The 21,720-nt window shown below is 57.7% G+C and overlaps 1 protein-coding gene across 3 annotated transcripts in view; it reads right to left on the bottom strand.

Moving 5' to 3' along the window:
* Nucleotides 1–21,720, bottom strand: part of LOC121274258 (SLIT-ROBO Rho GTPase-activating protein 3-like) — a 282,583-nt gene that overhangs the window by 99,390 nt on the left and 161,473 nt on the right. For all 3 annotated transcript variants that reach the window (XM_041181468.1, XM_041181470.1, XM_041181469.1), the window contains 5 exons: nt 20,633–20,827; nt 18,218–18,302; nt 13,537–13,564; nt 7,818–7,920; nt 2,730–2,790 (listed from right to left, as the gene is read on the bottom strand). In XM_041181468.1, coding sequence (XP_041037402.1) covers nt 2,730–2,790; nt 7,818–7,920; nt 13,537–13,564; nt 18,218–18,302; nt 20,633–20,827 — 472 coding nt within the window. The remainder of the gene's footprint in view (nt 1–2,729; nt 2,791–7,817; nt 7,921–13,536; nt 13,565–18,217; nt 18,303–20,632; nt 20,828–21,720) is intronic.

Genomic DNA, 21,720 nt, shown 5'->3' with positions numbered 1-21,720 from the left:
GCACCAAATCAAACAGAATCCAGATCAGACCCAGATTCACATCCAGAATCAAACCCTGCACCAAATCAAACAGAATCCAGATCAGACCCAGATTCACATCCAGAATCAAACCCTGCACCAAATCAAACAGAATCCAGATCAGACCCAGATTCACATCCAGAGTCAAACCCTGCACCAAATCAAACAGAATCCGGATCAGACCCAGATTCACATCCAGAATCAAACCCTGCACCAAATCAAACAGAATCCGGATCAGACCCAGATTCACATTCAGAATCAAACCCTGCACCAAATCAAACAGAATCTGGATCAGACCCAGATTCACATCCAGAATCAAACCCTGCACCAAATCAAACAGAATCTGGATCAGACCCAGATTCACATCCAGAATCAAACCCTGCACCAAATCAAACAGAATCTGGATCAGAGCCAGATTCACATCCAGAATCAAACCCTGCACCAAATCAAACAGAATCCGGATCAGACCCAGATTCACATCCAGAATCAAACACTGCACCAAATCAAACAGAATCCGGATCAGACCCAGATTCACATCCAGAATCAAACCCTGCACCAAATCAAACAGAATCCGGATCAGAGCCAGATTCACATCCAGAATCAAACCCTGCACCAAATCAAACAGAATCCAGATCAGACCCAGATTCACATTCAGAATCAAACCCTGCACCAAATCAAACAGGATCCAGATCAGACCCAGATTCACATCCAGAATCAAACCCTGCACCAAATCAAACAGAATCCAGATCAGACCAAGATTCACATCCAGAATCAAACCCTGCACCAAATCAAACAGAATCCAGATCAGAACAAGATTCACATCCAGAATCAAACCCTGCACCAAATCAAACAGAATCCAGATCAGAACAAGATTCACATCCAGCATCAAACCCTGCACCAAATCAAACAGAATCCAGATCAGACCCAGATTCACATCCAGAATCAAACCTTGCACCAAATCAAACAGAAACTGGATCAGACCCAGATTCACATCCAGAATCAAACCCTGCACCAAATCAAACAGAATCTGGATCAGACCCAGATTCACATCCAGAATCAAACACTGCACCAAATCAAACAGAATCTGGATCAGACCCAGATTCACATCCAGAATCAAACCCTGCACCAAATCAAACAGAATCCAGATCAGACCCAGATTCACATCCAGAATCAAACCTGCACCAAATCAAACAGAATCTGGATCAGACCCAGATTCACATCCAGAATCAAACCCTGCACCAAATCAAACAGAAACTGGATCAGACCCAGATTCACATTCAGAATCAAACACTGCACCAAATCAAACAGAATCTGGATCAGACCCAGATTCACATCCAGAATCAAACCCTGCACCAAATCAAACAGAATCTGGATCAGACCCAGATTCACATCCAGAATCAAACCCTGCACCAAATCAAACAGAATCCGGATCAGACCCAGATTCACATCCAGAATCAAACCCTGCACCAAATCAAACAGAATCTGGATCAGACCCAGATTCACATCCAGAATCAAACCCTGCACCAAATCAAACAGAATCCGGATCAGACCCAGATTCACATCCAGAATCAAACCCTGCACCAAATCAAACAGAATCCGGATCAGACCCAGATTCACATTCAGAATCAAACCCTGCACCAAATCAAACAGGATCCAGATCAGACCCAGATTCACATCCAGAATCAAACCCTGCACCAAATCAAACAAAATCTGGATCAGAGCCAGATTCACAACCAGAATCAAACCCTGCACCAAATCAAACAGAATCCGGATCAGACCCAGATTCACATCCAGAATCAAACCCTGCACCAAATCAAACAGAATCCAGATCAGACCCAGATTCACATCCAGAATCAAACCCTGCACCAAATCAAACAGAATCCGGATCAGACCCAGATTCACATTCAGAATCAAACCCTGCACCAAATCAAACAGAATCCGGATCAGACCCAGATTCACATCCAGAATCAAACCCTGCACCAAATCAAACAGAATCCAGATCAGACCCAGATTCACATCCAGAATCAAACCCTGCACCAAATCAAACAGAATCTGGATCAGACCCAGATTCACATTCAGAATCTCTCAGTGACAGTGGGTCATAGAATCACAGAACCTCCTCACAGCTAGGGGAAGGAGGGAGGGAGGGAGAGCGCGAGGAGGGAAGGTGAGAGAGGGGGGAAGCGGGAGAGCGAGAGAGGAGGAGGGAGTGAATGAGGACAAAGGATGGAGTAGGGGAGCCACAGGGAGGGGGACATGGGAGGGAGAGAGGGAGGGAGTGGGGAAGCCATGGGATGAGGAGTGAAAGAGGAGAAGGGAGAGAGAGAGGGAGCGAGTGAGGGAGAGTGCAGGGTGGGAGACTGAGGGAGGGAGAGAGGGACGGGGAGTAGGGGCAGAGAGAGAGGGACAAAATGAAAGGGGAAGGGGAGAGAGGGAATTAGAGCTGAGAGGGAGGGAGGGTAAGAGAGAAGGGGCAGGAGAGAGAGGGAAGGAGATATGGGAGGAGGGAGGCAGAGAGAGGGAGGAGGATACTGGGATGGAGGTGGGAAGGAAGAGAGGGAGAGCGATAGAGGGGGTAAGGGAGGGTGGGAGGGATAGCAAGGGAAGGACAGAGAGTTGGAGGGAAAAAGGGAGGGGGAGAGGGGGAGGGAGGGAATGAGGGGTGGTAGGAAAGGTTGGAGTTGTGGGAGGGACATGGAGAGATCACTCACCATAGAGATTAATGAATCGAATACAGCTCACCACAACGAGGGGGATAGGCTGTCCCGAGCTCTGAGAGTGAATCGAAGAGCACATTGAGGGTTAGGGAAAGGTAAGGAGATTCCCATAGAATCAGATCCAATCCTGGGAATCTGCAGCACAAACCACATCCCTCACCACATCCCAATCCGTCCGGATCCCTCACCACATCCTGATCCATCCGGATCCTTCACCACATCCGGGTCCTTCACCACATCCCAATCCATCCGGATCCCTCACTGTATCCTGATCCATCCGGATCCCTCACCGTATCCCGATCCATCCAGATCCCTCACCGTATCCCGATCCGTCTGAATCCCTCACCGTATCCCGATCCATCCGTATCCCCCCCAAATCCCAATCCCTCAGTACATCCCAATCCCCCACCACATTCCGATCCATCCGGATCCCTCACCGTATCCCGATCCATCCATATCCCCCCCAAATCCCAATCCCTCACTACATCCGGATCCCTCACCGTATCCCGATCCATCCGTATCCCCCCCCAAATCCCAATCCCTCACTACATCCCGATCCCTCACCGTATCCCAATCCATCCGGATCCCTCACCACATCCCGATCCATCCGGATCCCCCCCCCAAATCTCGATCCGTCCGTATCCCCCCCAAATCCTGATCTGTTCGGATCCTCCACCACATCCCAATCTTTCCGGATCCCTCCCTCTTGTCCGGATCTCTCCCTCCTGCCCTGATCACTCCTGTCCCAATCCCTCCCTCCAGACCTCCTGATCCCTCCAATTCCGATCCCTCCCATTCCAATCCCTCCCGTCCAATACTCTTACCACATTCCAATCCATCCCAGCCTGATCCTTCACCACATCCTGATCCCTCCCATTCCGATTCCTCCTGTTCCAATCGCTCACCATATCCCAATCCTTCCTATCCAGATCTCTCATTCTATCCTTAACTGTAACCCCATTCCCGACCCCTCTCCCTGTCCCAACCTGTAACCGCGTTCCCAACCCTTCACCCTCTCCCGACCTGTAACCCCGTCCCCGACCCCTCACCCTGTCCCTACCCGTAACCCCGTCCCCGACCCCTCACCCTCTCCCAACCTGTAACCGCGTTCCCAACCCTTCACCCTCTCCCGACCTGTAACCGCGTTCCCGACCCCTCACCCTGTCCCAACCTGTAACCGCGTTCCCAACCCCTCACCCTCTCCCGACCTGTAACCCCGTCCCCGACCCCTCACCCTGTCCCAACCTGTAACCCCGTCCCCGACCCCTCACCCTGTCCCAACCTGTAACCCCGTCCCCGACCCCTCACCCTGTCCCAACCTGTAACCCCGTCCCCGACCCCTCACCCTGTCCCAACCTGTAACCGCGTTCCCGACCCTTCACCCTCTCCCGACCTGTAACCCCGTCCCCGACCACTCACCCTGTCCCTACCTGTAACCCCATCCCCGACCCCTCACCCTCTCCCGACCTGTAACCGCGTTCCCGACCGCTCACCCTGTCCCAACCTGTAACCGCGTTCCCAACCCTTCACCCTCTCCCGACCTGTAACCCCGTCCCCGACCCCTCACCCTGTCCCAACCTGTAACCGCGTTCCCGACCCCTCACCCTGTCCCTACCCGTAACCCCATTCCCGACCCCTCAACCTCTCCCGACCTGTAACCCCGTCCCCAACCCCTCTCCCTGTCCCAACCTGTAACCCCATTCCCGACCCCTCACCCTCTCCCGACCTGTAACCGCGTTCCCGACCGCTCACCCTGTCCGACCTGTAACCCCATTCCCGACCCCTCAACCTCTCCCGACCTGTAACCCCGTCCCCGACCCCTCACCCTGTCCCTACCCGTAACCCCATTCCCGACCCCTCAACCTCTCCCGACCTGTAACCCCATTCCCGACCCCTCACCCTGTCCCTACCCGTAACCCCATTCCCGACCCCTCTCCCTGTCCCAACCTGTAACCCCGTCCCCGACCCCTCACCCTGTCCCTACCCGTAACCCCATTCCCGACCCCTCAACCTCTCCCGACCTGTAACCCCGTTCCTGATCCCTCGCCCTGTCCTGACCCGTAACCCCATTCCCGACCCCTCACCCTCTCCCGACCTGTAACCCCGTCCCCGACCCCTCACCCTGTCCCAACCTGTAACCCCATTCCCGACCCCTCACCCTCTCCCGACCTGTAACCCCGTCCCCGACCCCTCACCCTGTCCCTACCCGTAACCCCATTCCCGACCCCTCAACCTCTCCCGACCTGTAACCCCGTCCCCGACCCCTCACCCTGTCCCTACCCGTAACCCCGTCCCCGACCCCTCTCCCTGTCCCAACCTGTAACCCCGTCCCCGACCCCTCACCCTGTCCCTACCCGTAACCCCGTCCCCGACCCTTCACCCTCTCCCGACCTGTAACCCCGTCCCCGACCCCTCACCCTGTCCCTACCCGTAACCCCGTCCCCGACCCCTCTCCCTGTCCCAACCTGTAACCCCGTCCCCGACCCCTCACCCTGTCCCAACCCGTAACCCCGTCCCCGACCCCTCTCCCTGTCCCAACCTGTAACCCCGTCCCCGACCCCTCACCCTGTCCCTACCCGTAACCCCGTCCCCGACCCTTCACCCTCTCCCGACCTGTAACCCCGTCCCCGACCCCTCTCCCTGTCCCAACCTGTAACCCCGTCCCCGACCCCTCACCCTGTCCCAACCTGTAACCCCGTCCCTGACCCCTCACCCTGTCCGACCTGTAACCCCATTCCCGACCCCTCAACCTCTCCCGACCTGTAACCCCGTTCCCGACCCCTCACCCTGTCCGACCTGTAACCCCGTCCCCGACCCCTCTCCCTGTCCCAACCTGTAACCCCGTCCCCGACCCCTCACCCTGTCCCTACCCGTAACCCCGTCCCCGACCCCTCACCCTGTCCCAACCTGTAACCGCGTTCCCGACCCCTCACCCTGTCCCTACCCGTAACCCCGTCCCCGACCCCTCACCCTGTCCCAACCTGTAACCGCGTTCCCGACCCCTCACCCTGTCCGACCTGTAACCCCGTCCCCGACCCCTCTCCCTGTCCGACCTGTAACCCCGTTCCTGACCCCTCTCCCTGTCCCAACCTGTAACCCCGTCCCCGACCCTTCACCCTCTCCCGACCTGTAACCCCGTCCCCGACCCCTCACCCTGTCCGACCTGTAACCCCGTCCCCGACCCCTCACCCTGTCCGACCTGTAACCCCGTCCCCGACCCCTCTCCCTGTCCGACCTGTAACCCCGTTCCTGACCCCTCAACCTCTCCCGACCTGTAACCCCGTCCCCGACCCCTCTCCCTGTCCCAACCTGTAACCCCGTCCCCGACCCTTCACCCTCTCCCGACCTGTAACCCCGTTCCTGATCCCTCGCCCTGTCCTGACCCGTAACCCCATTCCTGACCCCTCAACATGTCCTGACCTGCAACCTCGTTCTCGACCCTTCACCCTGTCCCAACCTGTAACCGCATTCCCAACCCTTCACCCTGTCCGACCTGTAACCCCGTCCCCGACCCCTCACCCTGTCCGACCTGTAACCCCGTCCCCGACCCCTCACCCTGTCCCAACCTGTAACCGCGTTCCCAACCCTTCACCCTCTCCCGACCTGTAACCCCGTCCCCGACCCCTCTCCCTGTCCCAACCTGTAACCCCGTCCCCGACCCCTCACCCTGTCCGACCTGTAACCCCGTCCCCGACCCCTCTCCCTGTCCCAACCTGTAACCCCGTCCCCGACCCCTCACCCTGTCCGACCTGTAACCCCGTCCCCGACCCCTCACCCTGTCCGACCTGTAACCCCGTCCCCGACCCCTCACCCTGTCCCAACCTGTAACCCCGTCCCCGACCCCTCTCCCTGTCCCAACCTGTAACCCCGTCCCCGACCCCTCACCCTGTCCCAACCTGTAACCCCGTTCCCGACCCCTTGCCCTGCCAGAACCCGTGACCCCGTTCCCGACCCCTCACCCTCTCCCGACCTGTAACCCCGTCCCCGACCCCTCACCCTGTCCCTACCCGTAACCCCATTCCCGACCCCTCAACCTCTCCCGACCTGTAACCCCGTTCCTGATCCCTCGCCCTGTCCTGACCCGTAACCCCGTTCCTGACCCCTCACCCTGTCCCAACCTGTAACCCCGTCCCCGACCCCTCGCCCTGCCAGAACCCGTGACCCCGTTCCCGACCCCTAACCCTCTCCAGACCTGTAACCCCATTCCTGACCCCTCACCCTGTCCTGACCTGTTACCCTGTTCTTGACCCCTCGCCCTGCCCCAACCCGTAACCCCTTTCCCGACCCCTTACCCTGTCCTGACCTGTTACCTTGTTCTTGACCCCTCGCCCTGCCCCAACCCGTAACCCCGTTCTCGACCCCTCACCCTGTCCTGACCTGTAACCCTGTTCTCGACCCCTCACCCTGTCCTGACCTGTAACCCTGTTCTCGACCCCTCACCCTGTCCTGACCTGTAACCCTGTTCTCGACCCCTCACCCTGTCCCGGCCTGTTACCCCGTTCTTGACCCCTCACCCTGTCATGACCTGTAACCCCGTTCCCGACCCCTCACCTTGCCCCGACCCGTAACCCCATTCTCGACCCCTCACCCCGCCCCGACCCGTAACCCCATTCTCGACCCCTCGCCCTGCCCCGACCTGTCACCCCGCTCTCGACCCCCTCACCCCGCCCCAACCCGTAACCCCATTCCTGACCCCTCACCCTCTCCCGACCAGTTACCCTGTTCCTGACCCCTCGCCCTGTCCTGACCTGTCACCCCGCTCCCGACCCCTCACCCTGCCCCAGCTCCTGAACCCAGGACCCTGTGGGCTGGGACAGGTGTCTGCCGCCTCATCTCTCAGGGTGCAGCGCGCCTGGCTCGATGAACTCGGAGGGGTGTTTGATTGGGCACCATCTATCCTCAGGCCAGCTCAGCTCTGAGGTCTGCGGCCACCCACCCCCACCGACTCTCCCGTCCCGCTCACCCATCACCCCTGACCCCGGAAATGGTCCATCAAAACCGGGTGCTGGGCCTCGGACCCTGAGGGTTGGCCTTAGCGAGATTGAAAGAGCTGTTTCTTTATTTGCCCCAGGGTCACTGTACCTTGATGAACAACTGCAGGTCCCCACTGAAGAGGTTCTGATTGTACTGGGAGCAGGGCCGAGACCTCCTCTGTCTCTGAGAGCGACCCAGTGTCGACTGCAGTCTGTGTGGGAGGAGGACAATTAGAACCGGGATCTCGCTCAGTCTCACACCCCCTCACCCCTTACACCGCAACAGCAGGAGGCCATTCAGCCCCCTCATCCCTTACACCGCAACAGCAGGAGGCCATTCAGCCCCCTCATCCCTTACACCGCAACAGCAGGAGGCCATTCAGCCCCCTCATCCCTTACACCGGAACAGCAGGAGGCCATTCAGCCCCCTCATCCCTTACACCGCAACAGCAGGAGGCCATTCAGCCCCCTCACCCCTTACACCGCAACAGCAGGAGGCCATTCAGCCCCCTCATCCCTTACACCGCAACAGCAGGAGGCCATTCAGCCCCCTCATCCCTTACACCGCAACAGCAGGAGGCCATTCAGCCCCCTCATCCCTTACACCGCAACAGCAGGAGGCCATTCAGCCCCCTCATCCCTTACACCGCAACAGCAGGAGGCCATTCAGCCCCCTCATCCCTTACACCGCAACAGCAGGAGGCCATTCAGCCCCCTCATCCCTTACACCGCAACAGCAGGAGGCCATTCAACCCCCTCATCCCTTACACCGCAACAGCAGGAGGCCATTCAGCCCCCTCATCCCTTACACCGGAACAGCAGGAGGCCATTCAGCCCCCTCATCCCTTACACCGCAACAGCAGGAGGCCATTCAGCCCCCTCATCCCTTACACCGGAACAGCAGGAGGCCATTCAGCCCCTCATCCCTTACACCGCAACAGCAGGAGGCCATTCAGCCCCCTCATCCCTTACACCGCAACAGCAGGAGGCCATTCAGCCCCCTCATCCCTTACACCGCAACAGCAGGAGGCCATTCAGCCCCCTCATCACTTACACCGCAACAGCAGGAGGCCATTCAGCCCCCTCATCCCTTACACCGCAACAGCAGGAGGCCATTCAGCCCCCTCATCCCTTACACCGCAACAGCAGGAGGCCATTCAGCCCCCTCATCCCTTACACCGCAACAGCAGGAGGCCATTCAGCCCCCTCATCCCTTACACCGCAACAGCAGGAGGCCATTCAACCCCCTCATCCCTTACACCGCAACAGCAGGAGGCCATTCAGCCCCCTAATCCCTTACACCGGAACAGCAGGAGGCCATTCAGCCCCCTCATCCCTTACACCGCAACAGCAGGAGGCCATTCAGCCCCCTCATCCCTTACACCGGAACAGCAGGAGGCCATTCAGCCCCCTCATCCCTTACACCGCAACAGCAGGAGGCCATTCAGCCCCCTCATCCCTTACACCGCAACAGCAGGAGGCCATTCAGCCCCCTCATCCCTTACACCGGAACAGCAGGAGGCCATTCAGCCCCCTCATCCCTTACACCGCAACAGCAGGAGGCCATTCAGCCCCCTCATCCCTTACACCGCAACAGCAGGAGGCCATTCAGCCCCCTCATCCCTTACACCGGAACAGCAGGAGGCCATTCAGCCCCCTCATCCCTTACACCGGAACAGCAGGAGGCCATTCAGCCCCCTCATCCCTTACACCGCAACAGCAGGAGGCCATTCAGCCCCCTCATCCCTTACACCGGAACAGCAGGAGGCCATTCAGCCCCCTCATCCCTTACACCGCAACAGCAGGAGGCCATTCAGCCCCCTCATCCCTTACACCGCAACAGCAGGAGGCCATTCAGCCCCCTCATCCCTTACACCGGAACAGCAGGAGGCCATTCAGCCCCCTCATCCCTTACACCGCAACAGCAGGAGGCCATTCAGCCCCCTCATCCCTTACACCGCAACAGCAGGAGGCCATTCAGCCCCCTCATCCCTTACACCGGAACAGCAGGAGGCCATTCAGCCCCCTCATCCCTTACACCGCAACAGCAGGAGGCCATTCAGCCCCCTCATCCCTTACACCGCAACAGCAGGAGGCCATTCAGCCCCTCTCGAGCCTCTTACACAGGAACAGGAGGAGGCCATTCAGCCCCCTCATCCCTTACACCGGAACAGCAGGAGGCCATTCAGCCCCCTCATCCCTTACACCGCAACAGCAGGAGGCCATTCAGCCCCCTCATCCCTTACACCGCAACAGCAGGAGGCCATTCAGCCCCCTCATCCCTTACACCGGAACAGCAGGAGGCCATTCAGCCCCCTCATCCCTTACACCGCAACAGCAGGAGGCCATTCAGCCCCCTCATCCCTTACACCGCAACAGCAGGAGGCCATTCAGCCCCCTCATCCCTTACACCGGAACAGCAGGAGGCCATTCAGCCCCCTCATCCCTTACACCGCAACAGCAGGAGGCCATTCAGCCCCCTCATCCCTTACACCGCAACAGCAGGAGGCCATTCAGCCCCCTCATCCCTTACACCGCAACAGCAGGAGGCCATTCAGCCCCTCTCGAGCCTCTTACACAGGAACAGGAGGAGGCCATTCAGCCCATCTCAAGCCTGTTACACAGGAACAGGAGGAGGCCATTCAACCCCTCTAGAGCCTGTTACACAGGAACAGGAGGAGGCCATTCAGCCTCTCTCGAGCCTGTTACACAGGAACAGGAGGAGACCATTCAGCCCCTCTCGAGCCTGTTACACAGGAACAGGAGGAGGCCATTCAGCCCCTCTTGAGCCTGTTACACAGGAACAGGAGGAGGCCATTCAGCCCATCTCAAGCCTGTTACACAGGAACAGGAGGAGGCCATTCAACCCCTCTAGAGCCTGTTACACAGGAACAGGAGGAGGCCATTCAGCCTCTCTCGAGCCTGTTACACAGGAACAGGAGGAGGCCATTCAGCCCCTCTCGAGCCTGTTACACAGGAACAGGAGGAGGCCATTCAACCGCTCTAGAGCCTGTTACACAGGAACAGGAGGATGCCATTCAGCCTCTCTCGAGCCTGTTACACAGGAACAGCAGGAGGCCATTCAGCCCCCTCATCCCTTACACCGCAACAGCAGGAGGCCATTCAACCCCCTCATCCCTTACACAGGAACAGCAGGAGGCCATTCAGCCCCTCTCCAGCCTGTTACACAGGAACAGGAGGAGGCCATTCAGCCCCTCTCGAGCCTCTTACACAGGAACAGGAGGAGGCCATTCAGCCCATCTCAAGCCTGTTACACAGGAACAGGAGGAGGCCATTCAACCCCTCTAGAGCCTGTTACACAGGAACAGGAGGAGGCCATTCAGCCTCTCTCGAGCCTGTTACACAGGAACAGGAGGAGGCCATTCAGCCCCCTCATCCCTTACACCGGAACAGCAGGAGGCCATTCAGCCCCCTCATCCCTTACACCGGAACAGCAGGAGGCCATTCAGCCCCCTCATCCCTTACACCGCAACAGCAGGAGGCCATTCAGCCCCCTCATCCCTTACACCGCAACAGCAGGAGGCCATTCAGCCCCCTCATCCCTTACACCGGAACAGCAGGAGGCCATTCAGCCCCCTCATCCCTTACACCGCAACAGCAGGAGGCCATTCAGCCCCCTCATCCCTTACACCGCAACTGCAGGAGGCCATTCAGCCCCCTCATCCCTTACACCGGAACAGCAGGAGGCCATTCAGCCCCCTCATCCCTTACACCGCAACAGCAGGAGGCCATTCAGCCCCCTCATCCCTTACACCGCAACAGCAGGAGGCCATTCAGCCCCCTCATCCCTTACACCGGAACAGCAGGAGGCCATTCAGCCCCCTCATCCCTTACACCGCAACAGCAGGAGGCCATTCAGCCCCCTCATCCCTTACACCGCAACAGCAGGAGGCCATTCAGCCCCTCTCGAGCCTCTTACACAGGAACAGGAGGAGGCCATTCAGCCCCCTCATCCCTTACACCGGAACAGCAGGAGGCCATTCAGCCCCCTCATCCCTTACACCGCAACAGCAGGAGGCCATTCAGCCCCCTCATCCCTTACACCGCAACAGCAGGAGGCCATTCAGCCCCCTCATCCCTTACACCGCAACAGCAGGAGGCCATTCAGCCCCCTCATCCCTTACACCGCAACAGCAGGAGGCCATTCAGCCCCCTCATCCCTTACACCGCAACAGCAGGAGGCCATTCAGCCCCCTCATCCCTTACACCGCAACAGCAGGAGGCCATTCAGCCCCCTCATCCCTTACACCGCAACAGCAGGAGGCCATTCAGCCCCCTCATCCCTTACACCGCAACAGCAGGAGGCCATTCAGCCCCTCTCGAGCCTCTTACACAGGAACAGGAGGAGGCCATTCAGCCCATCTCAAGCCTGTTACACAGGAACAGGAGGAGGCCATTCAACCCCTCTAGAGCCTGTTACACAGGAACAGGAGGAGGCCATTCAGCCTCTCTCGAGCCTGTTACACAGGAACAGGAGGAGACCATTCAGCCCCTCTCGAGCCTGTTACACAGGAACAGGAGGAGGCCATTCAGCCCCTCTTGAGCCTGTTACACAGGAACAGGAGGAGGCCATTCAGCCCATCTCAAGCCTGTTACACAGGAACAGGAGGAGGCCATTCAACCCCTCTAGAGCCTGTTACACAGGAACAGGAGGAGGCCATTCAGCCTCTCTCGAGCCTGTTACACAGGAACAGGAGGAGGCCATTCAGCCCCTCTCGAGCCTGTTACACAGGAACAGGAGGAGGCCATTCAACCGCTCTAGAGCCTGTTACACAGGAACAGGAGGAGGCCATTCAGCCTCTCTCGAGCCTGTTACACAGGAACAGCAGGAGGCCATTCAGCCCCCTCATCCCTTACACCGCAACAGCAGGAGGCCATTCAACCCCCTCATCCCTTACACAGGAACAGCAGGAGGCCATTCAGCCCCTCTCCAGCCTGTTACACAGGAACAGGAGGAGGCCATTCAGCCCCTCTCGAGCCTCTTACACAGGAACAGGAGGAGGCCATTCAGCCCATCTCAAGCCTGTTACACAGGAACAGGAGGAGGCCATTCAACCCCTCTAGAGCCTGTTACACAGGAACAGGAGGAGGCCATTCAGCCTCTCTCGAGCCTGTTACACAGGAACAGGAGGAGGCCATTCAGCCCCTCTCGAGCCTGTTACACAGGAACAGGAGGAGGCCATTCAGCCCCTCTCGAGCCTGTTACACAGGAACAGGAGGAGGCCATTCAGCCCCTCTCGAGCCTGTTACACAATTCCATTAGATCATGTCCGTTCTGCACCTTAACTCCATCCATCCACCTTAGTTCCATAAACCTTAATCCACCCACCCGCCCCCCCGCCCTCCCCCCCTCCACCCCCCCACCGCTCCTGCAACCTCAACAGCTTTTCGAGGGGGGAGAGTTCCGGATTCCATCTCCGCTTTTGTGTGAAGAAATACTTCCTGAGATCCCCCCTGAATGGCTGGGCTCGAACTTTAAGTTTCAGCCCGTTGGTTCTGACTCCACCTCCCACCCACACCCACCCTGCGAGGAGATAGTTTCTCTCAATCAACCCCACTGAATCCCTAAATCATCTCAAACCCCCCGATCGGACCACCCCTTAATCGTCAACACTCGAGGGAGCACAAAGCCCGGTCTGTGTGACCTGAAACCAGACATTAACCCTTTCACACACCCTCACCGCGCCCACCCAACCCCGGTATCATTCTGGCTAATCGGCAATGCCCCCCATCCGAGGGCGATACATCCCTCCTGAGGAGTGGTCCCCTCCTGTCCAAGGGCTGTGTCGCAGGTTTGAGGGTCCTACCTGGATCTGCATTCGTCCTCCACTATCCCTGTAGGGAGAAGGAGAGACTTGGGTTAGTCGGTGGGCAGCTCATTGACGGAGCCGGGGGGTGTGGGTGGACAATGTCTGTCCCCAGGCTCCAGTACACCCCACACTGACCCTCTCTCCAGTATACCCCACACTGACCCTCACTCCAGTGTACCCCACACTGACCCTCACTCCAGTATACCCCACACTGACCCTCACTCCAGTGTACCCCACACTGACCCTCACTCCAGTATACCCCACACTGACCCTCACTCCAGTATACCCCACACTGACCCTCACTCCAATGTACCCCACACTGACCCTCACTCCAGTGTACCCCACACTGACCCTCACTCCAGTATACCCCACACTGACCCTCACTCCAGTATACCCCACACTGACCCTCTCTCCAGTATACCCCACACTGACCCTCACTCCAGTGTACCCCACACTGACCCTCACTCCAGTGTACCCCACATTGACCCTCACTCCAATGTACCCCACACTGACCCTCACTCCAGTGTATCCCACACTGACCCTCACTCCAGTGTACCCCACACTGACCCTCACTCCAGTATACCCCACACTGACCCTCACTCCAGTATACCCCACACTGACCCTCACTCCAGTATACCCCACACTGACCCTCACTCCAGTGTACCCCACACTGACCCTCTCTCCAGTGTACCCCACACTGACCCTCACTCCAGTATACTCCATACTGACCCTCACTCCAGTATACCCCACACTGACCCTCACTCCAGTATACCCCACATTGACCCTCACTCCAATGTACCCCACACTGACCCTCACTCCAGTGTATCCCACACTGACCCTCACTCCAGTGTACCCCACACTGACCCTCACTCCAGTATACCCCACACTGACCTTCACTCCAGTATACCCCACACTGACCCTCACTCCAGTGTACCCCACACTGACCCTCACTCCAGTATACCCCACACTGACCCTCACTCCAGTGTACCCCACACTGACCCTCAATCCAGTGTACCCCACTCTGACCCTCACTCCAGTGTACTCAACACTGACCCTCACTCCAGTACACCCTACACTGACCCTCACTCCAATGTACCCCACACTGACCCTCACTCCAGTGTACCCCACACTGACCCTCACTCCAGTGTACCCCACACTGACCCTCACTCCAGTATACCCCACACTGACCTTCACTCCAGTATACCCCACACTGACCCTCACTCCAGTGTACCCCACACTGACCCTCACTCCAGTATACCCCACACTGACCCTCACTCCAGTGTACCCCACACTGACCCTCAATCCAGTGTACCCCACTCTGACCCTCACTCCAGTGTACCCCACACTGACCCTCACTCCAGTACACCCTACACTGACCCTCACTCCAATGTACCCCACACTGACCCTCACTCCAGTGTACCCCACACTGACCCTCACTCCAGTATACCCCACACTGACCCTCACTCCAGTATACCCCACACTGACCCTCACTCCAGTATACCCCACACTGACCCTCACTCCAGTGTACCCCACACTGACCCTCACTCCAGTATACCCCACACTGACCCTCACTCCAGTATACCCCACACTGACCCTCACTCCAGTGTACCCCACACTGACCCTCACTCCAGTATACCCCACACTGACCCTCACTCCAGTACACTCCACACTGACCCTCACTCCAGTATACCCCACACTGACCCTCACTCCAGTACACCCTACACTGACCCTCACTCCAATGTACCCCACACTGACCCTCACTCCAGTGTACCCCACACTGACCCTCACTCCAGTATACCCCACACTGACCCTCACTCCAGTATACCCCACACTGACCCTCTCTCCAGTATACCCCACACTGACCCTCACTCCAGTGTACCCCACACTGACCCTCACTCCAGTGTACCCCACATTGACCCTCACTCCAATGTACCCCACACTGACCCTCACTCCAGTGTATCCCACACTGACCCTCACTCCAGTGTACCCCACACTGACCCTCACTCCAGTATACCCCACACTGACCCTCACTCCAGTATACCCCACACTGACCCTCACTCCAGTGTACCCCACACTGACCCTCTCTCCAGTGTACCCCACACTGACCCTCACTCCAGTATACTCCATACTGACCCTCACTCCAGTATACCCCACACTGACCCTCACTCCAGTATACCCCACATTGACCCTCACTCCAATGTACCCCACACTGACCCTCACTCCAGTGTATCCCACACTGACCCTCACTCCAGTATACCCCACACTGACCTTCACTCCAGTATACCCCACACTGACCCTCACTCCAGTGTACCCCACACTGACCCTCACTCCAGTATACCCCACACTGACCCTCACTCCAGTGTACCCCACACTGACCCTCAATCCAGTGTACCCCACTCTGACCCTCACTCCAGTGTACCCCACACTGACCCTCACTCCAGTACACCCTACACTGACCCTCACTCCAATGTACCCCACACTGACCCTCACTCCAGTGTACCCCACACTGACCCTCACTCCAGTGTACCCCACACTGACCCTCACTCCAGTATACCCCACACTGACCCTCACTCCACTATACCCCACACTGACCCTCACTCCAGTATACCCCACACTGACCCTCACTCCAGTGTACCCCACACTGACCCTCACTCCAGTATACCCCACACTGACCCTCACTCCAGTATACCCCACACTGACCCTCACTCCAGTGTACCCCACACTGACCCTCACTCCAGTATACTCCATACTGACCCTCACTCCAGTATACCCCACACTGACCCTCACTCCAGTATACCCCACACTGACCCTCAATCCAGTATACCCCACACTGACCCTCACTCCAGTATACCCCACACTGACACTCACTCCAGTGTACCCCACACTGACCCTCACTCCAGTATACTCCATACTGACCCTCACTCCAGTATACCCCACACTGACCCTCACTCCAGTATACCCCACACTGACCCTCAATCCAGTATACCCCATACTGACCCTCACTCCAATGTACCCCACACTGACCCTCACTCCAGTATACCCCACACTGACCCTCACTCCAGTACACTCCACACTGACCCTCACTCCAGTATACCCCACACTGACCCTCACTCCAGTACACCCTACACTGACCCTCACTCCAATGTACCCCACACTGACCCTCACTCCAGTGTACCCCACACTGACCCTCACTCCAGTGTACCCCATACTGACCATCACTCCAGTACACCCCACACTGACCCTCACTCCAGTGTACCCCACACTGACCATCACTCCAGTGTACCCAACACTGACCCTCACTCCAGTATACCCCACACTGACCCTCACTCCAGTGTACCCCACACTGACCCTCACTCCAGTATACCCCACACTGACCCTCACTCCAGTATACCCCACACTGACCCTCACTCCAGTGTACCCCACACTGACCCTCACTCCAGTATACTCCATACTGACCCTCACTCCAGTATACCCCACACTGACCCTCACTCCAGTATACCCCACACTGACCCTCAATCCAGTATACCCCACACTGACCCTCACTCCAGTATACCCCACACTGACCCTCACTCCAGTGTACCCCACACTGACCCTCACTCCAGTATACTCCATACTGACCCTCACTCCAGTATACCCCACACTGACCCTCACTCCAGTATACCCCACACTGACCCTCAATCCAGTATACCCCATACTGACCCTCACTCCAATGTACCCCACACTGACCCTCACTCCAGTATACCCCACACTGACCCTCACTCCAGTACACTCCACACTGACCCTCACTCCAGTATACCCCACACTGACCCTCACTCCAGTACACCCTACACTGACCCTCACTCCAATGTACCCCACACTGACCCTCACTCCAGTGTACCCCACACTGACCCTCACTCCAGTGTACCCCATACTGACCATCACTCCAGTACACCCCACACTGACCCTCACTCCAGTGTACCCCACACTGACCATCACTCCAGTGTACCCAACACTGACCCTCACTCCAGTGTACCCCACACTGACCCTCACACCAGTGTACCCCACACTGACCCTCACTCCAGTGTACCCCACACTGACCCTCACTCCAGTATACCCCACACTGACCCTCACTCCAGTATACCACACACTGACCCTCACTCCAGTGTACCCCACACTGACCCTCACTCCAGTGTACCCCACTCTGACCCACACTCCAGTATACCCCACACTGACCCTCACTCCAGTATACCACACACTGACCCTCACTCCAGTGTACCCCACACTGACCCACACTCCAGTATACCCCACACTGACCCTCACTCCAGTACACTCCACACTGACCCTCACTCTAGTGTACCCCACACTGACCCACACTCCAGTATACCACACTCTGACCCACACTCCAGTGTACCCCACACTGACCCTCACTCCAGTATACCCCACACTGACCCTCACTCCAGTATACCCCACACTGACCCTCACTCCAGTATACCCTACACTGACCCTCACTCCAGTATACCCCACACTGACCCTCACTCCAGTATACCCCACACTGACCCTCATTCCAGTGTACCCCACACTGACCCTCACTCCAGTATACCCCACACTGACCCTCACTCCAGTGTACCCCACACTGACCCACACTCCAGTGTACCCACACTGACCCTCACTCCACTATACCCCACACCGATAGACTCACCCTTCTCCACGGATGGTTTCAACACTTCGAATTTCGCCTGGAGCTTTGTAATTCTGCCCGTCACAGTCACAAACTCCTTCAGTTTCTGAGAGAAGAAGATGAGAGAGTGAACCTGGCAGGTATTGTGGGATAATCCTTACCCCCAGGGTTATCACCCTCCTCCCCAAAACCCCGGGGGTATCACCTCCCCTCCCCAACACCCCAGGGAAATCACACCCCCTCCCCAAAACCCCGGGGAAATCACACCCCCTCCCCAAAACCCTGGGGAAATCACCCCCCCTCCCCAAAACCCCGGGGTTATCACCCCCCCTCCCCAAAACCCCGGGGAAATCACCCCCCCTCCCCAAAACCCCGGGGAAATCTCCCCCCATCCCCAAAACCCTGGGGAAATCACCCCCCATCCCCAAAACGCCGGGGAAATCACCCCCCCTCCCCAAAACCCCGGGGAAATCTCCCCCCATCCCCAAAACCCTGGGGAAATCACCCCCCATCCCCAAAACGCCGGGGAAATCACACCCCCTCCCCAAAACTCCGGGGAAATCACCCCCCCTCCCCAAAACCCCGGGGAAATCACCCCCCTCCCCAAAACCCCGGGGAAATCACCCCCCATCCCCAAAACCCTGGGGAAATCACCCCCAACTCCCCAAAACCCCGTGGAAATCACCCCCCATCCCCAAAACCCCGGGGAAATCACCCCCCCTCCCCAAAACCCCGGGGAAATCACCCCCCATCCCCAAAACCCCGGGGAAATCGCCCCCCCTCCCCAAAACCCCGGGGAAATCACCCCCCCTCCCCAAAACCCCGGGGAAATTACCCCCCCTCCCCAAAACCCCGGGGAAATCACCCCCCATCCCCAAAACCCCAGGGTTATCACCCCCACCTCCCCAAAACCCCGTGGAAATCACCCCCCATCCCCAAAACGCCGGGGAAATCACTCCCCCACCCCAAAACACCGGGGAAATTACCCCCCCCTCCCCAAAACCCTGGGGAAATTACCCCCCTCTCCAAAACCCCAGGGAAATCACACCCCCTCCCCAAAACCCCAGGGAAATCACCCCCCATCCCCAAAACCCCGTGGAAATCACCCCCCCCTCCCAAAACCCCGGGGAAATCACCCCCCATCCCCAAAACCCCGGGGAAATCACCGCCAACTCCCCAAAACCCTGGGGAAATCACCCCCCCCTCCCAAAACCCTGGGGAAATCATGTCCCCTCCCCAAAACCCCGTGGAAATCACCCCCCATCCCCAAAACCCCGGGGAAATCACCCCCCATCTCCAAAACCCCAGGGAAATCACCCCCCATCCCTAAAACCCTGGGGAAATCACCCACCCTCCCCAAAACCCCGGGGAAATCACCCCCATCCCCAAAACCCTGGGGAAATCACCCACCCTCCCCAAAACCCCGGGGAAATCACCCCCATCCCCAAAACCCCGGGGAAATCACCCGCCCTCCCCAAAACCCTGGGGAAATCACCCCCCCCCCTCCCCAAAACCCCAGGGAAATCACCCCCCCTCCCCAAAACCCCGGGGAAATCACCCCCATCCCCAAAACCCCGGGGAAATCACCCGCCCTCCCCAAAACCCCAGGGAAATCACCCCCCCTCCCCAAAACCCTGGGGAAATCACCCCCCCTCCCCAAAACCCTGGGGAAATCACCCCCCCTCCCCAAAACCCTGGGGAAATCACCTCCCCTCCCCAAAACCCTGGGGAAATCACCTCCCCTCCCCAAAACCCTGGGGAAATCACCCCCCCTCCCCAAAACCCTGGGGAAATCACCCCCCCCTCCCCAAAACCCTGGGGAAATCACCTCCCCTCCCCAAAACCCTGGGGAAATCACCTCCCCTCCCCAAAACCCTGGGGAAATCACCCCCCCTCCCCAAAACCCTGGGGAAATCACCCCCCCCTCCCCAAAACCCTGGGGAAATCACCCCCCCTCCCCAAAACCCTGGGGAAATCACCCCCCCTCCCCAAAACCCTGGGGAAATCACCCCCCCTCCCCCAAACGGGTTCCCCTTTCCCTTTGCCTCCCACATATCGTAAACTGTCGGATTCCCAGAAAGATGGAGGAGCCGGTGGAGCAGCGGGAATGTCACTGGGCTAGTGACCGAGGGGCCCAGGCTGATGCTCTGTGTGGGGGGCGGGTACACGGGTTCAAACCCCACCCCGGCCGCTGGTGGAATTTAAATCCAGTGAATAAACCCGGAATTGAGATCCAGTCTCGGTGACGGTGACAGTGAAGCTACCCTCGATCGTGGTTAAAAACCCCGCCTGGGTCACTAATGCCCCTTCAGGGAGGGAAATCTGCCCCCCTTAACCCCCGGTCTGGCCTGCACGTGGGGAGGGAGGGGGTGTTTCCCAGTAGCCTGTGGGGAGGGAGGGGGTGTCTCCCCGCAGCCTGTCACTATCTGGCCTTACGGTGAAATAGTATGTCTCCGTGTCCTGTTGGTTGCTCCGGCGTTTGCCAATATTCGCTTTGATGGAGGAGTCGGAACCGGCAGATTTCATCGACTCAGTGGACCGGCTGCTCTGGAAGACGTCAGGAAGATCCAAGTCCTCATTCGCTGCCAGTTCCTGTAACGCCTGCAGTGTGGCTTTCACAGTCTTGTTAATCTACAGGAGTGTGAGGGAGAGGGTCAGAGTCACAGGCTCACACTCACACACACTCTCACACACCCACCCACACACACTGTTACACACTCACACCCACACACACACAGCTACTTACACACACACTGTTACACACTCACACCCACACACACACAGCTACTTACACACACACTGTTACACACTCACACCCACACACACACAGCTACTTACACACACACTGTTAGACACTCACACCCACACACACACAGCTACTTACACACACACTGTTAGACACTCACACCCACACACACACAGCTACTTACACACACACTGTTACACACTCACACCCACACACACACAGCTACTTACACACACACAGTTACTTACACACACACACACACAGAGACACAGACACACAGCTACTTACACACACACACTGTTACTTACACACTCACACACACACACAGCTACTTACACACACACAGCTACTTACACACACACAGTTACTTACACACACACACCCACACACACACACACACACTGTTACACACTCATACCCACACACACAGCTACTTACACACACACAGTTACTTACACACACACACCCACACACACACATACACACACACACAGACACCCACACACACACAGCTACTTACACACACACACTGTTACTTACACACTCACACACACACACAGCTACTTACACACACAATGTTACTTACACACTCACACCCACACACACAGCTACTTACACACACACACACTGTAACAATCTCACACCCACACACGCACAGCTACTTACACACACACACACTGTTACTTACACACTCACACCCACACAGCTACTTACACACACACTGTTACACACTCACACCCACACACACATAGCTACTTACACACACACACACTGTTAC

The sequence above is a fragment of the Carcharodon carcharias genome, assembly GCF_017639515.1.
Source record: "Carcharodon carcharias isolate sCarCar2 chromosome 35 unlocalized genomic scaffold, sCarCar2.pri SUPER_35_unloc_5, whole genome shotgun sequence".
In the NCBI taxonomy this organism is placed as follows: domain Eukaryota; kingdom Metazoa; phylum Chordata; class Chondrichthyes; order Lamniformes; family Lamnidae; genus Carcharodon; species Carcharodon carcharias.
This window is presented reverse-complemented; position numbering and strand designations above follow the sequence as displayed.